The sequence below is a fragment of the Eleutherodactylus coqui genome, chromosome 2 (assembly GCF_035609145.1).
Source record: "Eleutherodactylus coqui strain aEleCoq1 chromosome 2, aEleCoq1.hap1, whole genome shotgun sequence".
Classification (NCBI taxonomy): domain Eukaryota; kingdom Metazoa; phylum Chordata; class Amphibia; order Anura; family Eleutherodactylidae; genus Eleutherodactylus; species Eleutherodactylus coqui.
The window spans coordinates 295,860,978-295,881,681 of NC_089838.1; the positions used below are offsets into that span (position 1 = coordinate 295,860,978).

The 20,704-nt window shown below is 44.5% G+C and overlaps 1 protein-coding gene across 1 annotated transcript in view; it reads left to right on the forward strand.

Annotated features, from left to right (window-relative positions):
• LOC136612741 (G protein-coupled receptor kinase 5-like) overlaps positions 1 to 20,704 on the forward strand; it is an 80,926-nt gene that overhangs the window by 30,937 nt on the left and 29,285 nt on the right. Inside the window, exons 2-5 of the mRNA XM_066593361.1 lie at positions 8,832 to 8,927; positions 14,707 to 14,819; positions 15,688 to 15,765; positions 19,898 to 19,998. Of these exons, the coding sequence (XP_066449458.1) occupies positions 8,832 to 8,927; positions 14,707 to 14,819; positions 15,688 to 15,765; positions 19,898 to 19,998 (388 nt within the window). The remainder of the gene's footprint in view (positions 1 to 8,831; positions 8,928 to 14,706; positions 14,820 to 15,687; positions 15,766 to 19,897; positions 19,999 to 20,704) is intronic.

Here is a 20,704-nt window from a genome sequence, read left to right on the forward strand (position 1 = left end):
ATAAAATGAATGAAACGTGAATGACTCTCGTTCTTCATTCGGTCGTGTAGACTGATTATCGTTCACTTTCGCTCATTTGAAAGTTTTTGGTTTTTTTTGACCGGTCGTTCAGTCTTAAAGAGCCTTTTAAAGAGCAGCTGTCATGTAGATGCTTTTTATAAACCCGTCAGTAGCGGTCAGAGAAAACCGCATGCTAGTCAGAAGCACCGTCCGCCGCAGATGTGCAACCGTCCTAATTCTGCACCATTCTACTGGAATCGCCCTCTATATTATAGAAGATTTCTGATCATCGCTGGGAGTAACTTACACGTATTGTCTGGTGATATTTATATTTTGTGGTCTTAAACTGCATTCTAAAACAGCCGAAAGTGAACATTTCCTTTAAAGGAAGGGGGGGGGGGGGGGGTGCAATTCTACAAGAAGTTGCAGAAAAACTCTTGTTTCCCCTTCTCCAGTCCACAGCCTACATTGCGGTGAATCGTCCTGTGTTGTGGCCTCTATTACACGTTGTGGTGTATCCTCCGGCCTTTGTCAGCCATGCTCTGACCTCTATTACACACTGCGGTCCATCGCCCCACCCCGGGGCCTGCGCCGTGTTATTATGTATTGTGGGCTCCGTCTCCGCTCTGCTGTGTTATGTCCTGCTCCTCGCAGCGCTGCTGACTTTGGCACGTCCCCAGTTACGTGCCGTGAGCTTTGACTCCATTCCAGAAGGAAACATTTGTGCTATGATAACACAATCAGACTTTTTACCCGCTGTTGAATTACATTTCGTTATTTAATATTTACTTTCGATAGAGCAATTAAATAAAAATAAACAATGTAGCAGCGAGCTGTGCCAAGGTTACCAAGAAAGGTGCCATGAGCATACAAAGCCCTGGACCGCTGCCCTTCCCTTTTACATTACCCGGTATGCATTGAGATGGTAAACTTTTTTGCCTTAGCTGTAAGTTGCAATGGAAGATGGGACACTTAACCCTTCCCAATCCACTGTCTGATGTCTATAGACATTCTGATTGAAAGCTGTACAGCTCTGATGTTAGAAGATGTCCGGCAGGGTATTCTTACTGTATATTACTGGCCGCTCTGTTGTTGGGGGCCTCTCCAGCATGTTCCATACCGCAGTACTGGCTCTAGCCAGCAGATGGCGCCATTGTATAATGGCAGAAAGAGAAAGCCCCCTAGGAAACCCTGAATTCAAAATTGGATTGCAAAGGGTTAATAAAGTTTATAGGTAATAAGAGAACTATGACTACTATTCTATCCTACTTCCAACATTACTGCCCGATAATAGTCGCTAAGTGACTAAATGGGTCCTTATTGTTTGTCTGCTTTTACAAACAATGATTTCTTCACTTGTTGTCCAGCCTCGCAACTGCTGAACAAATTGGTGGGGGCGCTTACACGGGCAAATATATCGTCCATCGGCTAATTACGTGATGTGAGTTTCTTTAGCAGTCCCGTATTTGTAGTTTCAACCCCTCCTCAACTCGCGCTCATTGGTTGCAGAGTCCCCTATACGCACAAGTGAGAGGAGTCTTCAAGCAAACGCTCGCCACTGCGGGGCTACGGCACCAAGTGTTCTGCCGAAGGGCTAACCGGCAAGAGATCGCAGCAGCAAGTGGATCTTCAAAAAACATCTGAAGACCAGCTCTTCAGTCCAGGATCACTCATATTTGTGTTTTGGGGAACCACAGAGCGTTGTGTGGGGAAGCAAAAAAAAGTTGGGAGCCAGTCAATGTTCCTAGATAGAATGGCGCACGACTAAGAAGCACGTACCTCGCTGTAAAGTTGTTGGCTAGTCGTTAAAAGACAATGATTACCTGTTGACACCAGAATATAATCAACCAGTGCACTGGCATAACTATAGGGGATGCGGTTGCACCCGGGCCCAGGAGCCTTAGGGGGCCCATAAAGTCTCTCTTCTCCTTGTAGGGAGCCCTGGACTATGACTAAAGCATTATAGTTGAGGGCCCCGTTACAGGTTTTGCATCGGGGCCCAGGAGCTTCAAGTTACGCCTCTAAACCAGTGACTATTTTTAGGTGAGCTGAAACGAAGGGACTAGGGAATGAATTCTCATTTCGTTATCCAGTTGGTAGCCACATTTACACGGAACTACTGTTGCTTGCATTTGCCACATTGATGGACTTCGGGTGATGGTTGTCCTGGGTAAAGCCACCTTAAGTCTACTATGTGTTCACATTATGCCCACCTTCTGTGCCAGTGCTTGAGAAACAATAAGGGGAGAGGCTTTGCTCACAAGGTCCATTGGTTGGGAGGTGGCTTGCTGTACAGAAACCTTTCCCCCATTGCTTTGTCTACGGTGGAGACCAAGAAAGCTACTATGTGGCTGAAAGTGTGACCCAAAATTTTAAAAATATCTTGGGCAATCCTTTTTAGGGCTTAGTCTTATTTCAGTCCTACGGTTCAGTCGTGGAATTATTCTTCTCAGTATTGGGGCTTAGATCACTGCAGCAGACTGCTTTAGCTTCATCAGAATATTTGATTATCCAAGTCCAGTTTGGACTTTGATCCCGGGAGCCATGAGACTGGAACCTAAATTTTTTTGTTGCCTTCCATTGATATCTATGACTATTCTTGTTCATAGGCACTAAAGCTACGGTAGTAACACCATCTTCCTAGTGTTGTAACCGTCTCCTATAGTCCATCCTTGACCAAGCCGTATTAACTACTGATCCACTTAGTGGTACAGTTGTGCATTGAAGGTCCTAGGGATTCCAACAACTTCTGATACAAGCTTGATCCACTCCATTTTTGGCCTTTTCGGGTGGAGATCATATTTTGCATAGAGGAGTAAGGAGACTTGAGGTCCCCATGTGCTCAATTCAATTTCATTTATGGACCCATGGCCGGGTTCCGCCTCAAATGCTTAAAACTGCATTGAGATAGAACCATAGGCTTTAATGGATAATAAGGAGACCACTTTGGTAAAGCCTATGGTTAAATCCTGGGTTCTTGGTACCACTTTCGGCATTTGAAATTGAAACCCCAAGACTGAAATCGGTACGGATGCAGTAAGCAATAAGAATGGGGTCTTAGATCTTTTGGCCCGTGGTTATCCTTTTCTTGGCCAAATGATTATTTATTATGGAGCAAGGAGGGAAGAGAGCATAACAGATACTAAATGTAGTAGATCTAGTCTCTGGTGGTGCCGATACTATCAGAGACGAGATACATTCAACCAGTAAGCTGAAGAGTGGTAGTCAGAGGGTGTATGCCATCAACATCTCAGCAGTATTCCTCAGCAGATGGGTTAAGCTGCAGTACCGTGGGGGAAAGTTTAGGTAGTTGTGGAAAAAAATGCTATAAAGTAAGAATGCTTTCCAAAATATTGTTAATAGTTTATTTTTGGCAATTGGCACAATGCAAAATGAATGAACAAAAAAATCTAAATCAAATCATTTTTTGGTGTGACCACCCTTTACTTTCAAAACCGCGTCCCTTCTTCTACATACACTTGTACACAGTTTTTGCAGGAACTCAGCAGGGAGGTTGTTCCAAACTTTTTGGAGAGCATGAAATAGAAGCCCTCCCCTGAAAATAAGCCTTAGCTACACTACATAGAAAAAAAATGTACTCACCTCGCAGGTAGTGTCCCCGTCCCTCTTGCTGCTCACCGGCAGGCCTTCGTGTCTGCTTCAGCACTGAAACACCATTCTCTTCCTCACTTTGGTTGAATACCCCGCCTCCAGCTTGAGCCAATCACAGCCATTCAATGAATGTTATCATTGATTTGGCTCAGGAGTGCCCTGGCTCAGCCAATCACAACATTCTCTTCCTGGAGACGGGGGTATTTAACCCACGTTACCAGGAAGAGAATGGTATTTCTATGCTGAAGCTGACACTAAAGGTTGCCGGAGCGCCTGAAGAGCCGCGAGAGGGACGGGGATGCCACCTGCGAGGTCGAGTGGGCCCGCAGCAAAACTGGAAGCAGCCAGCGAAACTGGAGGTTAAATCCTGGCTAGAAAAACTGGGGAAGACCACGAAAGTAGAGGTTTGACTGTATACTTAGAAGAGTTGATGCTATTTTGAAGGCAAAGGATTCTCACACCAAATATTGATTTGATTTAGATTTCTACTTTGTTTATTCACTTTACATTTTGTTAGTTGCCGAAAACAAACTATTAACACTTCTTTTTTTTGAAAGCTTCCTTGCTTTGAGGCATATTTCCACACCTGCCTAAAACTCTGTATTTTGGACACTAGTCCTATCATTCCCTTTTCAATAGTATCTGCAATAATTCATTAATTTTTTTTGAGTGGAGTTGAACAATATTTGGTCAACATGTTCTCGTTGAGGTTGTAGGACTTTCGTGAAGATCAAGACAATGTGCTTTTTCTTGTAACTACTCTACTCAAGCCATACCCTTAACAATACATTTGAGATCATGGACATTTGGCTCGAACATTTTCAGGCATCTCCGGTAGAGGTCAGAACTGTCCCGGAACCAAGAGGGTTATTGACACCTCCAAAGGAAAGAACATGGAGTTGAGCTGAGATGACAACCATTACCTTGCACTTGACTGAATGCAGTGGCCCACATAGCTTGGTTTTTGAGGAGACCTCTTCACAGACCAACTTGCGTGCAAGTGTTACTCTTTCGGAACTAATAAAATTGGTATCATGTTCTGACGTTAAACATACAATGTAGAGGTTTCGTCCTCCTCCTCACAAAGTAATTCTTCTCTACGGATTATTATTCCTAATTTCAGACTGCGAATTCCACTCTACTTTCGTCACAAGTCTATATTCAGCATGTTTCCTCAAGATAACTCTGATCACTGTTGAGCTTTGCCAAATCTTCATGGTCTTAATTTCCCGGGATGTGCTTGTTACGGAGTGTACTGCTAGGTCTGTTTTAGGCAACAGGGTCCAGGGGCAGGACATTGGGCAGTTTATACAGAGCCATAACCTTTTGGGATTAGAAACTTCAAGTTTTCGACTTTGTTGGTAGAGCCCGAGTCTGTTATTACTGATGCGGCCAAAATCAAAGAGGTTTTGTGCCAGATCAGATGAGTATAATAAAACTAGGGATTAAATGCCTCGCTCTACCTTTACGACTTCACTGTATAAATCTATACAAGTAGTAGCTTAGCAAAAGGTTAGCTGGATGAACAACACATGATTGGGGGGCAAGCTGATGGAAGAGGGAAGCCAATGTTACATGATGGCTAACGGGAACAGAGGATTCATGAAGATATTAGCAGTGGTTTGCAGTGTTGCCTTGCAGCGCTGTAGTCCTGAGTTCACATCTGACCAAGGGCAACATCTGCATGGAGTTTGCATCTTCTCAATGGGTTTCCTTCAAGTACCCCAGTTTCCCTCCCAGAAAACCCTTGTAAATACAGATTAAATTGACTTGATTCTGCGTAAGAAATTATCACTAGTTGTCAATAGCCGATAATAGATGGTCTAAAGGGCATGACCCACCTATAAGGAGAAAATGTGCATAGTCAACAACTACTTTTAAAGGGGTTGTCCAGTTGTAAACTACTGCTGGCTTATGGATCAGCAGGGGTCTGTCGCCTAGGATCCCCTGATCAACTGTTTGCCAGGCTGGTGCCCTAGTGTACTGAACTTATTTCTGCAGGAAGCAGATGGCTCTGTTCTCACTGTAGTGGACAGGCTTGGTATTGCAGGCCAAGTTTCCAATAAAAAGATTTAGAACTTGGCCTGTAGTTCCAAGTTGGGCCACTGCAGAAAGAATGGAGCTATCTGATTCTTGCAGATACCAGGTCTGTGTATGAGCTCATCGGCCCAAAAAACTGCTGATCGGTGGGGATCCCTGACAACGGATCTCGGTCAATCTGCTATTGATGGCCTATCCTGAAGATAGGCCATTGATAGGTACAACTGGACAATCCCTTTAGGCATGGAAAATGTCATTATTTTTGCAAATTACTGTATATACTCGAGTACTATCCGACCCAAGTATAAGCCAAGTCAATAAGTGTTACCACGAAAAACTGATAAAACTTATTGACTCGAGTATACACCGAGCTATACTCCCGTATGTACTAGGTAAAAAAAAACAAAACTCAATACTTTCCTCCCAGCCGGCGTCTGTGTCCCGACGCAATGCTCTCCCCGACGGTGCGGAAAGCTGCTTTAGACTTCTCCCTGCTCGGTTTTCAATTCCCCCGCTGTCAGCGCTATGTAACTAAGCGCTGTGATTGGATGGCGCTTGATAAGCCAATCACAGCCATTCAGTGATGTCATTCACTGAATGACTGAATAATCGAGCACCGGCTGTGATTGGCCAGCGCTCGATCCAGTCACAGCGCTTAGTTACACAGCGCTGACGCCAGGGGAATTGAGAATAAAGCAGGGAGACGACAGTGGGGAGAAGTCTGAAGCAGCTTGTCGCACTGCCGGGGACACAAGACGCCAGCTGAGAGGTGAGTATTGCATTTTTTTTTTTTATTTTTTACCTCACTCACGCATAAGGCCAGGGAGGCTTTTTCAGCACTTTTTTTTGTGTTGAAAAACTTGACTTATACTTGAGTATATACGATAGTTACCCTCAGGAAGGATATTTGCAAGGGGAAGTAGCACCTTCCAAGAGCTGCGTCAAAGGCATCTCAACCAGTACTCTACTCTATACTGATGAAGAGCAAGGATGTTTAAAAGGTGCAAGATACAGAGGTGTGCCTCTGGTTTGGAAGATTCCCTTACATGTAAACTACCTATATATGGCACTAGAGAGACTGTGTTCTTCTTTCCGTAGAACTAATTTACATACTCTTTCCAGAGAGCATTACCTGTAGGGCTTTCCTACACCACCTAGCCCTCTGCAAGATTCAGTACCTTCCAAAAATGTGTTTGTTTTTTTTTTTTTTTTTTTTGTAAAATTCTCGTGTAGATTTTCTTTAAGCTCCTAAAATCCTACGTTCATGTTAATCTTATGTTTAAAAGAACACTAAACCCAGAGATGAATAATAAAAGTAGGAGATTAAATTGGCCAAGTCTGCTTTTTTTTTTCCTTCCTGCATGTTCTTGAATCAGTCTTGTAAAAATCTTCCAGATAAGACCCAGAGAAAACCTCTTTATCCGTGAAGACAACCTCTGTTGGGCGCATGGAGGTCATCGATAAAAGTTGCCCGTTCGGCCCTCCCCTCTAGGAGTGGTACAGAGATGCTTTGTAAGACTTTTTCTTCCGTTTTGGTGAACTTGCATGGACGGCCATGAAGTTGACCAGGCTTCTCCTGGCAAAATCGGTTTTGTGCTAGAAGCTGCGTCGACTGCAGTATGAAAGGGGGCATCATACTAAAGATATTTATTGCCTATCCAAAAGTGATCACAAAAACGGTGCATCCAGAGTCCCCCGAGTGACCGCGCTGGACTTTAGCAAAGAAAGAATATCGGGCGCTTCAGTGTCTAACGGCCACAACATTGATCAGCACTCCACTGTTTTCACAGAGGTGATAATCGCTCCTTGAAGGGGGTGGAGTGTCGGTGATCGTTTCCATTCAGAGTAAATAGGCAGTTCATAGACGAGTGACTGCCTGTTCACACTCCTATGAACAACTTGGTTTTTCAGGCAATCTGAGATTCCAACAAATGAGCGATTCTTGCTCCGTTGTCCTGTTGGGACCCTTATTTACATGGCACAACAGTCGCTCGTAATCGCTCTTTTGAGCGATTTACTTGGGCGAGTATTGTCCCATGCAAATGGACCCTTACATCTAAACACGGCTAATAAATAATTCCCTAGTTACTGCACCCAACAAGTCTTAATGGTACTTGCCGATAGTCAGTCCAGTGCTGGGGAGGTCCTTCTTCCTTGTCTTATGGCTTCCCTGATCACTACAAAATAAATAGAAGTACAAGAATGGTATCCACTGTGTTTTTTGTATTATGCCCCATGTGGCACAGAGTGTTAAGGCAGCAATATGCAGTCCTAAGCTCTTGCTTACAACGTAAAGGGTGTGAGTTCCATCCCGGCATGGTTAAATCCCCACATGGTTCAGGTAGTTGACTCAGCCCTCCATCCTTCTGAGTTTGGTAAAATGAGTACCCAGCTTGGTGGGAGGTAATAAATAAATTACCTGAAAGCGCTGCGGATTAGTTGGCGCTATACAAACAATAACAGGGTTACCTTTGAATTGTGTATTAGACATAGCCAACCTGTGGCATTATCTCTGCTGTACCTTTAAGTGTTTTTACCACCATAGACCCTTATGGTTTAGTGTAGGGCTATACCCTACACATCTGATAAGTGGAGGGGCCAACGTCTGGGATAGATGGAAACGGAATGAAGAGTTGGCCACACATACATTAGTGTCTCTCTCCATTCAGACGAGCGGCAGATATGCCATAAATTAGTGGGGGTACTTCTGTAAGGCTGGAAACGAGTATTTAGAGCTAAAGTTGAAGTAGACTCAAAAGAGATGGGGAAATAAAAAGGAAGGACTTCTGCTCCCTGCTGGATCCATTTCGGACTTTGGCACAAAAAAAAAAACTGCATCAAAACTGCATGTCTGTCTCCAGTCTAGGGGTTTGTCCAGACTTTGGTGCGCGGTGGATTTTGATGCTGTTTTTGACATTAACCGCAGCAGAGTTTACCCTTTCCGTAATAGGGGTGACTTCTGCTGTGGATCTGTGTCAAAACCCTCATCAGAATGGGCACCGTTGGTGCAGTTTTTGATGCAAAATTTAATGCATATTTTGGTGCACGTTTTCCACCATGGAAACCCTAAAGGAAATGCTGAAGAATTTTTAGCCCCTTATATTGGAGCGCTATTTAACCTGTTAACTCAAAAACAGTGATGCCCATTATCTAACTTTTATCTTATTTTGCCTTTGCAGGTGGAGGTGGCAAAAGGAAAGGAAGGAGTAAAAAATGGAAGGAAATCCTAAAGTTTCCACATATTAGCCAGTGTGAGGAATTACGCAAACAGCTGGGTAAGTGTATTCGCTGTGCTCCCTTGTGTAGTAATAGAGAGCTTTCTGGGACTTCATCAAAGATGGACCTGCACTGATCAGTAGTTATGTTACGGCACTCTGCCCCCCCCCCCCCCCTCCCCCCCGAGCGCCAGGTGGGGTGCCCTGAACTTCCTGCACCCCACTGTCCCTGCCTACTTGCCTCGGCCCTGGCTAACTCCAGGCGGACAACTGGGCGGCGGTCCCTGCTCTGGCTAGGGACCTGGCGACTACCTAGATGGAACTACTAATGGGGGACAGAGTGCCGACAGAAGAGGCAGGTGGAACAAACCAACAAACTTACAAAGCAGAGAAAGGCTGGAGATGGAGCTCACAGGCAAACTGACAGGATACTGACGAGCAACTAGAGCAGACTGAGACAGACCTGACTAGAGGCTAGCAGAACCAATAACTGGCAGTGAGCTCAGGTCATTGCCAGCCTTTTAACTTAAATCCTCCGCCCAGGGGTGGAGAGTGGGAGGAGCCAACTCTCCGACTATTGCATATGGAAGGTGGAGGAGAGCGGGCGGCACCCTACGGGTGGACGCGCCCACGCCGCTGCACGCTGGCTGCTCCACGCCGCCGGGAGAGCCCCGACAGCAGAGCTCCGGGACGCCGGAGCCGACATCGGAGCGCCGCGCGCCGGCCGCAGGACCCAGCGCCACCCTGCATGGTAACAAGTTAAGTCCAGGAAAACCCCTTTTCAACCTCTTAGGGGCTTTCACTATTTAGTACAGTGTTCCCCAACTCCAGTCCTCAGGGACTGCCAACAGGTCATGTTTTCAGGATTTCCTCAGTGTTGCACATGTGATGTAATTATTGTCAGTGCCTCAGACATTGCCACAGGTGTTCTTACCATAGGATATCCTGAAAACATGACCTGTTGGTGGTCCCTGAGGACTGGAGTTGGGGACCCCTGCTTTAGTACATAGCGCTCATTGAGTGCTGTATACTAGGGAAAGGAGAAGGCAGAAGTGGTTAAAAACTCCTTCTCCCTCCTCCTCTGGCTTATCAGCTGTGACTAACAGCTGACAACCCGACCTGCTTCTGATTGATTGCAGGAGCAAAAGCTTTAATCCCGTGCCGTATTTTTACTATCGGGACGGATTAATGCCCAGGACCAAGTGCCGTAAATTTACTGTGCTTGGTCCTTAATGGGTTAAGACAGTCCTGGCTAGAGTAGTGGCGGTCCTAGTTTTTTCCTATATTGAGAACCGTACAGTACCTGGTGTAAAGACTACACTTCCCAAACTGCAAATCACCAGAGGAAGCGCTCTACAAATTTTGAACCCACTGGAAATTCTGGAAGATTTCAGCTCTGAAGTCTGCAGAATAGTGCAGCACTGAACTATACTTGTCTTGTACTAAGCCTGAGTTACCACCTGTATTAATCAAAACTAGTCAACGTTCCACGTAGTTTAATTCAATATGAGCACTGTAAAACTGCACATAAAAAGCAGCCATATCCTTCAAACGTTGCCATGTTACTAACTCCTCCATCAAAACGCTCAGATCATGTTAGTGATGGGATGCCTTCATAAATGGCGTAAATACGGTGAATTTTCGCAGTGGATTTTTGTGTGGAAATTTCTCTGCATCTACAGTACATGCCACGTGGGGAAAACTTCAAAAATCTCGCCCACATGGAGTGGAAACTTTCCACATAGAATGAGCTTCGTATTTTTGATGCTGCCGATTCTCAATCTATTTATGCTGCTAATTTTTTGCTGTGAATTTCAGCCTTTGTAATTTAAGGGCAAATCCACTACAAAGATTTTTACCTTGCAGAAAGCAAAAGGGCATCCTTCGAATCTAGAGGGAAGAGTGTTTTTCCACCAATATAGGTGATTCTTTACTGTAAGAGCAGTGAGACTATGGAACTGCTCTACCGGAGGACGTGGTGATGGCAAATTCGATCAGAAAGTTTAAGAGGGGCCTGGACGCCTTTTTGGCTATTAAAATATTACATGTTCTAGTCACTAATAACTTCAGTCGGGTCGGTTTATTCAGATTGCCAGACTTTGAGTCAGGGAGGAATTTTTTTCCCCCCTTAAATGAGGAAAATTTGCTTCTACCTCATTGGTTTCTTGGGGTTTTTTTTGGCCTTCCTCTGGATCAACATTGGGGGGGTAATAGTCTGAACTAGATAGACATATGTCTTTTTTCAGCCTAAGCTACTTTATTACTATGTTATGGATAGGGGGGTTGCTATTGGTCAAACAGGTCTAATACTGGAGTTGAGGGGGTATGATAAAAGTCTTGGATCCACGTTCTCTTCGGCTTCAGTGATGCTTACTCGTATTCTGATGGAAACTGATCAAGCAGATCTCTGTAGGCTTTGGAAATCCTTGGGTCTTTGCTTTGGGCTCCCGAGAGACTCTCTGATCATCTTTGTGGTCCTGGGAATCTGTAACCCAAATGTTTTTGATTATGTTATTTCCCCTCTTACTACAGTTCAAAGCTCTTATTAGACGTTCCCTTGTGTTTTGCGCTGGCATGAAGCCCAGGTTCTATAGATAGATGACTTTTTCTTATTAAATACGGTTCAAAAACTAATTCTTTACGGTTCTATTTCTAGACTCGAAAACTATTTGTCTGCTACTTCCATTCCCTGATTTGAAGAGCCCCCTAACAAATGTTATTTGTTACTTTTGCTAGCTCCCCCCCCCCCCCCCCACCTTCTTGTGTCTTTTTTTTGGGCCGTGGTCAGATGGATTTAGATAATCAAGACCAGCTACATTGACGTAAATATAGAGAAGGTACATGTGGTCTATATTAAGTGTTTCCGATAATAAAATCTATTTGTGATATCACGGAGGGTTCCCGAATCTTTTAATCCACGTGAAAGGGGTGGAACAGGAAGTGAAAAAATGGCGGCGACCCTCTCGTAAAATGTAGCTAGGATGGACTTATAGGACCTGAGGGAGAGACGGGGCAGAGTCACAGGCAGGGGACAGAGCCTAGGGGTGTACACCTCTTGGATAAATGCTGGCTGACCCCACTGATGTCAGCCATGTATGTAGTTGTGTATGGCAGCCTCCTGACTCTTCCCGATGGTGTATGTCAGGGGAAAGAAGGATTGGGTGTCTTGGGTTTTAATATGCCCTGTCCTTTAATCCCCTGTGACATAAGCATCAAACTTTTTGAAAGACCCCATACTATACCATATCAAAGGAGGCTTTCATCAAAATCATCAAATCAAGATTAGCCCTGATCCTTGTGGGTGGGCCTAATAGGCTGTAGGATATTGGGGATCGGGGTTGTGATGATTTGTGGGGGGAGGTATATTATATTGAAGCTGTTATAAGGGGGTGAGGACAATATATATAGGCTGTGATGGGGTATGTGCATAGTACATGGGGCTGGGAGGAGTGAAACTTCATAATTCATGTGTATATCACTAAATTTATACCCTATTCCTTTACGTAAGGGAATCGCTACACAGCAAATCCTTGATTGTCACATTCAATTCTGATAATCGGTATATATTAAAGTTACTCTCCAAGCCTGGACCAGCAAAAATGGCGGCAACACTTCTCTGACTACTCAGTGAGCATCACTGGCCATTCAAAGCAGCGTGTAGTGCCTCAGACTAATGATGTATACTAATGCACAGTGAGCATCAGTTAGAGAAGCGGAGTGGCCATCTTTGTTTTTCCAGGACTGGAGGGTTGCTTTAAGGAATTGCTGTGTATGATATTTCCTTATGTACGGTATTTTTAGTTTTAGTGCGAAAGGAGAGATAAGGAAAAAAAAAGAAATTTCATTTTTTGGGCAAATTGTCTAGCTATAAGGTAGTGGCACAAAATAGACATGATCTACCAATCTGGCAACAATTGTGTTCAAGACCAGTTCTTTGACGCACTGGCATTGGGAATACACATAGACTTTGGCATACTGAAAGGGTTTTTTTGTTTGTTTTTTTTAAATCCCTTCATTATGTATTTAAAGGGGTTGTCCCGCGCCGAAACGGGTTTTTTTTTTTTCAATAGCCCCCCCGTTCGGCGCGAGACAAACCCGATGCAGGAGTTTTAAAAAAAAAAACGGATAGTACTTACCCGAATCCCCGCGCTCCGGTGACTTCTTACTTACCTTGCGAAGATGGCCGCCGGGATCTTCACCCTCGGTGGACCGCAGGTCTTCTGTGCGGTCCATTGCCGATTCCAGCCTCCTGATTGGCTGGAATCGGCGCACGTGACGGGGCGGAGCTACGAGGAGCAGCTCTCTGGCACGAGCGGCCCCATTCAGAAGGGAGAAGACTGGACTGCGCAAGCGCGTCTAATCGGGCGATTAGACGCTGAAAATTAGACGGCACCATGGAGACGAGGACGCCAGCAACGGAACAGGTAAGTGAATAACTTCTGTATGGCTCATAATTAATGCACAATGTATATTACAAAGTGCATTAATATGGCCATACAGAAGTGTATACCCCAACTTTGTTTCGCGGGACAACCCCTTTAATCTAAATTAAAATAGTATAGCCTTAACTAATGCTGGGCTGATGCATCATGGGATTGATTGAAAGTGAAAGTTAAAAAATCTCACCATCAAGATGGTGTCTGATAAGAATCAGACAGGGGGCTGCACTGCAAGAGATACTAGTATGGAATACACAGAGGAGGTCTCCAGGCTGTCACATGCAATCGGGTGTGTGGGGGAGCGGGCCAAGCAGGGAGAAATTTGTGTTTTCACCACAGTTGCCCTTTATGTAAACTGTTATCTACTGTACATCAGATTTTCCAATAAAATAGTGTTTTCTTCCACTTGACAACCATGTCCTCATGCTCGGAAACTCATAAAGTCACCTGAAAGGTTCATCTTAGGACTTGTGTTTTATTTATGGCCAGTACTGAAAAGTCAGAGCAGTGCAACACTATAAACCAGCGTTTCTCAACTGCACTCCTCAAGTAACATCAACAGATCAGGTTTTAGGATTTTCTTAGTATTGCACAGGTGATTATTGTCAGTGCCTCTTAATATTGCCAAAGGATATCCTTTGCTCCTACCCTATTGTTTTTGGTTTTTTTGGGGGGGGGGCTTGCTCTGGATCAATAGTAATAGTCTGAACTAGATGGGCATATGTCTTGTTTTTGGCCTAACCTACTTTTATTACTATGTTATGGATAGTGGGGTAGCTATTGGCCAAACAGGTCTAATCCTGGAGTTGAGGGGGTATGATAAAAGTTTTGCATCCCCGTTGTCTTCGGCTTCAGCGATGCTTACTTGTATTCTAATGAAAACTGGTTAAGGAGATCTCTGTAGGCTTTGGGCTCCCGAGAAACTAGGTGACTTGATGCTATGAAAGCTGATACTGGCATGGATATCGCACAACTGAAGCAGTGCAAAACCGAAAAACATGGAGGGAGCTCGCCTTTAGGGTCGTGAACGACTAAACAGCCAACAACACGAACGGGACTTGAGGACTGGAGTTGAGGAGCGCTGCTCTAAAGAGCTCAGTAAGTCACTAGGTCACTCCGTAGTCCATGCTTAATTCATAATTTGGCTGTCAGTTGTCTGGGCAATGTAGCGGACATGGAGTCATGTTCTAGAAGTCTGGTAACGGAAGGGGTTTGAGCTCCATAGAACCCTTTCCTTCTGGAAATCAGTAGAGGTAATGCTACATTTGCACCCACAATATATTGCATTGGTTGTTTTTTTTCCCCTTCTTCCTTACTGTGGATCTACAGATTACATACCATCTTAAAAACTAGTGTTTCTAATGAACTTTTTGACTTTTTTTTTAAATTATGCATTTCAGACAGGGACTATACCAGTATTTGTGAAAAGCAGCCAATAGGACGCCTACTTTTTCGCCAATTCTGTGAAACAAGGAGACATCTTTGGAAAATTATCCTCTTCCTGGATGCAGTGGTAAGGAGGCCCAATTCATGGTCCGTTCGTAGAGATGGCCTTAGGAAACTATTATGGGTAGACTTTCCACCCAGTATTAGTGTGATTCAAAAACAAAGGTGCAAAAGTTAAAGCTGACTTCTTCATACATGAAGCCAAAATGACACGGAAAGACAGGAGAACTCTTCAAGTTTTTACTGCACCTTTATGGATGTATGATATGGGTAAAGGTTAGTGGCACGGCAGATGGGAAACCTGTAGATACGTCCCAGCATATCCTCTTCTTCATTGGTCTAACTGCAGTGGAGGTGCCTTGTTTTAGGTCGTCCAGTGGCCCCCACATTGAACATCAGTAAGGTGCAGTAAAAACCTGAAGAGTTCCTGTTCTTGCTTTCCTTTTGCACCATTCTTTTTGCTTCCCCCTGTACGTACGTTGTGTGGACCTGGAGCTTCATGCTGTGTATCCCTAAATGTTGTAGGCAATGTAAACAGCATCTGAATGGCAACCTAGTCAAAGTTTTTGCCCTAGTTGGTAAGACGTATTTGCAGTCTTATTTCCAATAGGGAAAACTTGAGGTTTTACTACAGTTGCGTTACAACTCACAGTTAAGTAGAAATCGTTGTGTAGCACTAGCCTTATGGCCTTTTTAAAAAGTCTGCGAATCTTCCGATTTCTCGTTTTCGACGAGCGAAGAAGCTGGGGACCTCACCGACTTGTGCCGCCTACTTGAGAATTGTGCAGTTCTCATTCACTGATCATTCACCGTTTCACATTCCTGAACCATCAGTGTTTAAACTGCCCAACAAGTGGCCGAGCCGGCGCTGATTTTTATTGAATGACGAGCAGGAACCTCACAAATTTTTAATTTTTTTTTTTCTATTTCTCAAGTCAAATTATGAATTGTCCTCCGATGAGAAGAGGCAAGCGACAGGAGAGCAGATCATTAATAAATTCCTTACCTCAAAGGTAAGTCATCACATACTTTCTTCAATATATAGAAATATTAAAGGGGTTACCATAGTAGAAAACTTTCATGCTATTCCACCGGTCTCAGCCTGTCTGAAAATAAGCCATACTAGTCTAACCTGCTGCTCCTGAAGGTGGATTAGGGGTGGGTGATCACCTCAACCTTAAATTCACCAGTGCCACTCTACAATAGGTTGCACAGACTAGCTGAGGAGGCAAGTATGGCCTATTTTATGTCGCTCCACCACAGTGGGTGTGAATAAAGTTTACCTCCCTGGTGTAATCCCCTTTTAAAATTCAACAGGCTAAACCTCAAAAGCCAATAAGTCCGATGCGCCTTGAAATTTTCCTCCTACATTCGTGGATTCCTTTCTGAAAAAAGTGTGTTGATGATCTTGCTTCCTGGCCCATAAGAGGATCACATTGGCTCCCCTTATAGAAAGCGGTCTCATAAAGTCAACGACACTTATGTTTTTGTCTTAAAAGGGGAGTTTCATATTTGTATGGTTGGGGGACCATTAGTGTGCCCTTCAGCGATCCTCATGATAATGTGGCCCATGAGGATTTGGAGAATCATTGAATTCAAAGTTAGGGGTTTTTTTTCATGAAATTCTGTTAAAATTTTGCTCCAACGCTCTGGAAATTCACTGAGCTCCCGCCCTCTCTCTGCCTCCTCTCCACCCCATCTCCGCCTCTTGGCACTATTTGAAATGAAAGGAGGCAGCGGCAGAGCCAAGTCAATAGACTTGGCTCCGCCCAGCCTCCTCCCATTGCAAATAGTGCCGAGGGGCGGAGAGTGGGCGGGAGCTCAGTGCACTGCTCCCGACTCTTCCAGTCTCCTCCCTCTGCAGAGAGGGACGCCATATATCAGCCGGTCGTGAATACCCGGCCGATATACGGTCGTCTGAATAAGCCCTCAAGCTTATACATTTGTCAAATAAGCCTAACTTGCAACTGGAATTGAATCATATTTATTGCAACTCTGATAGCCTATATTGTGGCAGTGTAGCCACTGCAGTGACTAGTCTGGGCTATTAGAGGGTGATAAATAAAGTATCAGAAGGGTTCTCTGATGTAGAGCTGCCTCAGTATGTTCCACCTGAAAGGCCTAGTTAAAAAGAGGTGGTATGTTTCCAGCCTACCTTCTGAGCTCTTGGGTTAATGGCTCCCATCTGTACCTGAAGTGACAGGCCACGCACAACAGGGAAATAGACGCCTCCTGAGCTGAGAGATCATTCATGACAAAGGACTGACAGTATGAGACTTGATATGTTGAGGTGATGCTTAAGGTGATATGCTTGCTAGAGAGGACATTGGTAAATGTTTAGTTAGAGACCAGATGGCCAGGTTTTGTTTTGAGATCTATATAATGTTGGCTGTGGGAACTGGGCTCCACCAACCTGCAGTCCGGTGTACAGACAGGAGTCAGTCAATATTTTGGCTGTGGATCAAAACTTTGTACATTGTTGTACAGAGAAAGCAAATGTAACTGTCAATATTCGATGTCAAGGCCCTAAAGAAGAGGTGGGCTTGTGACCTTTTTATTCTGTATTCTCTTTGCTTCTGGGGAACCGTTCCCAGATAAGCAGATGGCATTTGGAAATCTAATAAGCGAAGGTCGTAGAGACTCCGATCTCCTTTACTTTTTAGCTGAACTCCCTTTCATGTGACTGTGGCCTACTTTCTCGGTGCCATATGGAGTGTGGGGGATTGCAGAGTTAAAACAAATTCATCATCTGTTTATATTTCAGGTCATATTAGTCTTAGATCTGAATGCCCGTGTGGGATAAGTAGATTTCGGGAAACATTTGTCAGAAGGGTTTTTTTTATTATTATGTAAGGTTTTGAGATGACTTTCGCTTCCTTTTTCTGTTACCACTTTGTCCTCAATAAAGCGATTTGTACTTCATAAAAATATACATCGAAATTCCTTTAATTCAACTTTTAATAATCCGCCAACTCTGATAAGCCGGCATTGCGTCACACTCTGATGGGAGGGTCAGAATTTGGCGCACACAGCTGGCCAGCACATCGTATTTCCAAGATGGGTAACCCACAGCACTCCACAGAATGCACGTTAGTGCAGAGGTATTTCTTATAATGCAAAGCTACTAATGGGACCATGGACCTCCAGTCCCTGTGTGGTATCCAGAATAACAAAGGTAGTAACATTAAATGGTGAATTTAAAAAGAATCAACTTTTATTGCTCCATGATGTAAAAAACAGGCAACGTCTCGACTATAGGAAGTCTTTCTCAAGCCTTGGGAAAGACTTCCTATAGTCGAAACGTTGCCTGTTTTTTACATCATGGAGCAATAAAAGTTGATTCTTTTTAAATTCACCATTTGATACTGCTACTAGCTTTGTTCAGCTGGCCAGAACATGTCGGTATTTCCATTTAATTTTCTACAACTACAAGAAGCTTCCTGTCCGCAGGGGCCAGTGTTCCTGTAGAATGATTACAACACCCAGTGGAATCTGCGCCACGATGAATTGTTGCGGCTCTGAACTCCAAAGGACGGCTGAGGTGTCTCTAATAAAGTGGCGAATCTGAGCATTTAGGTCTTCACGGTTAGATCAGGATCAGTAGAATAGTAGAACGACATTTGGATACCTGCTGTCAGGTCCATGGTCCAACAGAACCAAAAAGAACTAAAGGTGGAACGCAAAGCTGGTTTAGCAAAACATGTCTAGTTTTACTTCTGTCCACACTTGGGTGAATTTTGATGCCTGAAAGTGGAACTTTCAAGCCATCAAGCTTAGAAGGGTTTGAGATTGGCTTCTCTCCTAATCTTTGTGTAGGGATGTGACAACGTCTCCTTGTATTACTAATTCCACCCCTAATTTTATATGAAAGGGCCCTTTTACACGGGCCGCAAAATCGTTCAGATTCCCACAATCGGCGACAATCTGAAGATTACCGTTCATTCTAAGGGCTCATGCCCACGACCAGGTCGGATTCTGACTGCGAAATCAGATCCGGCGCCCCACAAAGACTCCATACTCTCACCTCCAGATCTGCCATGAATGCCTCGGCTGGCGAGCCGGTACGCAGGCACAGTGCAGGGCATGACGCATCGGCGCTGGGCTGGGCCGCGGATTCTTGCGGTACTTCCGCAGTGCCCACTGTGCGGAATATTGCAGGACGGACTGTTTCCATTGACTGCAATAGAAGCAGTCCATGCGTTTTTTGTTTTTTTTTCCCCTGCACAGAATGGAACATGCTGCGATTCTTCCCTGCAAGTGGAAAATTGCAGTCGATTTCCGCTCGTGGGAAGGGAAGAATCTTTTAACCTAACATGTCTATGGACGGTCATTGCTGCGGAATTTGCGGCAGGCGTCTGGCCGTGAATTCCGCAGCGATAATCCGTCTGGCCCTTAAGGTTTGCACGACTGAACGACTAACAATAAATTCGTTTGTCGTTCAGTTTTGGCATGCATAAAATACCAATGGGATCGTGTAAACAGGTAGTCCTTCATCTGTGAACGACTGCCTGTTTATTGTGAATGGAGGCAGGCTGGCCAGAATGATTCCCGTCTCACTCAGATTCCATTCACTAGTGATGGACGTTCTTGTGTAAAAGCACAGGAACAATCATTGTAGCCAAAGATTGCTGTATAGACCTGCAACTAATGAAAGTCAATGGTTACCGTGACCTGACAATCTTCAAAAAACCAGCAAGTTGGGTCGTAGTTGGGACAACTTGCGAGTTGCAACGCGACTGCATTGACTTCCATTAGTTTGCACTTTCACAGAGCTATAATGCAATTTTTGGCCACGCAATCCCCAAAGTTGCCTTAACCCCGTATAGCCTTAGCCTTGACGTGTATTCATGGTCATGTAACTAGTCATAAGTATGGGCTGCATGGTTCACGACCTGCCGTGTTTCCTCTTCACTATGTTTGGGTTGGTTTCTCAGCTACCTCAGACATCCTTAAAACATCTCGAGAGCAGTAATTTTACTCAAATGATACCTCCGTGGTGAAATTGCTTCAATGGACCCTTCAAGCTTCCCAACACAAAGACTCTTTCTTCAGTCTGTGGAATGTGATGTTTATTTGAGACGGTCACTAACTCTTGTAATATCCTCTTCCGATCAACCCTCACCTATGACGTCTTTACCCTTCCAGTCTTGCGATTATGTGCCAGAAATCCCTGATTCACAAATGGAAGAATGTATATTGAACTTTGAAAAGAACCCCAGCAAGGAGATCTTCAGCAGTTGTATCAGGTGAGTGTATTTGTTCAAAAGGGTAAGGCTCTCTTCAGCTTTTGATTTCTTTGTACATCTGAGGTTTCCAACGGAAGGATTTATGACAGAAATCACAGATGTGTATATATATTTAGTACCCATAAAGGCTAAATAAAACCGAAAAACCTATCACTTGCTGTTCTGCATAGGGATAGAGCCGGTTGAAGTGGGAGCTGCATGTGTTAAACTTGCTGCTGTCACTTCAGCACATGCAGAACAGTGGCGGACAAGCACACAGAGGAGAAGGGTGATTTGTCAGTCACTCTCCTGTCTCTGTAAGGCCTCCTGTCCACGGGGTGCCACACGCGCATTACGTATTTCAGATTCGCCAGTGGGTATTGGGCCTTAAGGTATCTTTATATTGGCCGACAGTTGCCTGAATAAACACTCAGACGAGCTATTACAAGTGACTGTCGACCCCCCCCCCCCATACACACTGCCCCGGCAGAGCACAGAGTGAGAAGTCATTCAGTAGCCGTCAACCTCGCACAAACTGATGCCAGTTGTGCCATTCTTATGGAAGATCCGGGGCAAAACGCAGGCATACGAATTGCATTTTCCTTGAGCTGAAGAAAAATAGCTGCATGCTGTATTTTGCTGCGGACTCCGTGTGGACAGCCTCAATTGAAGTCAGTGTGAGCCCGGCCTAAACAGGAGTAGTTAAATGTGTACTATGGAGGCAGGT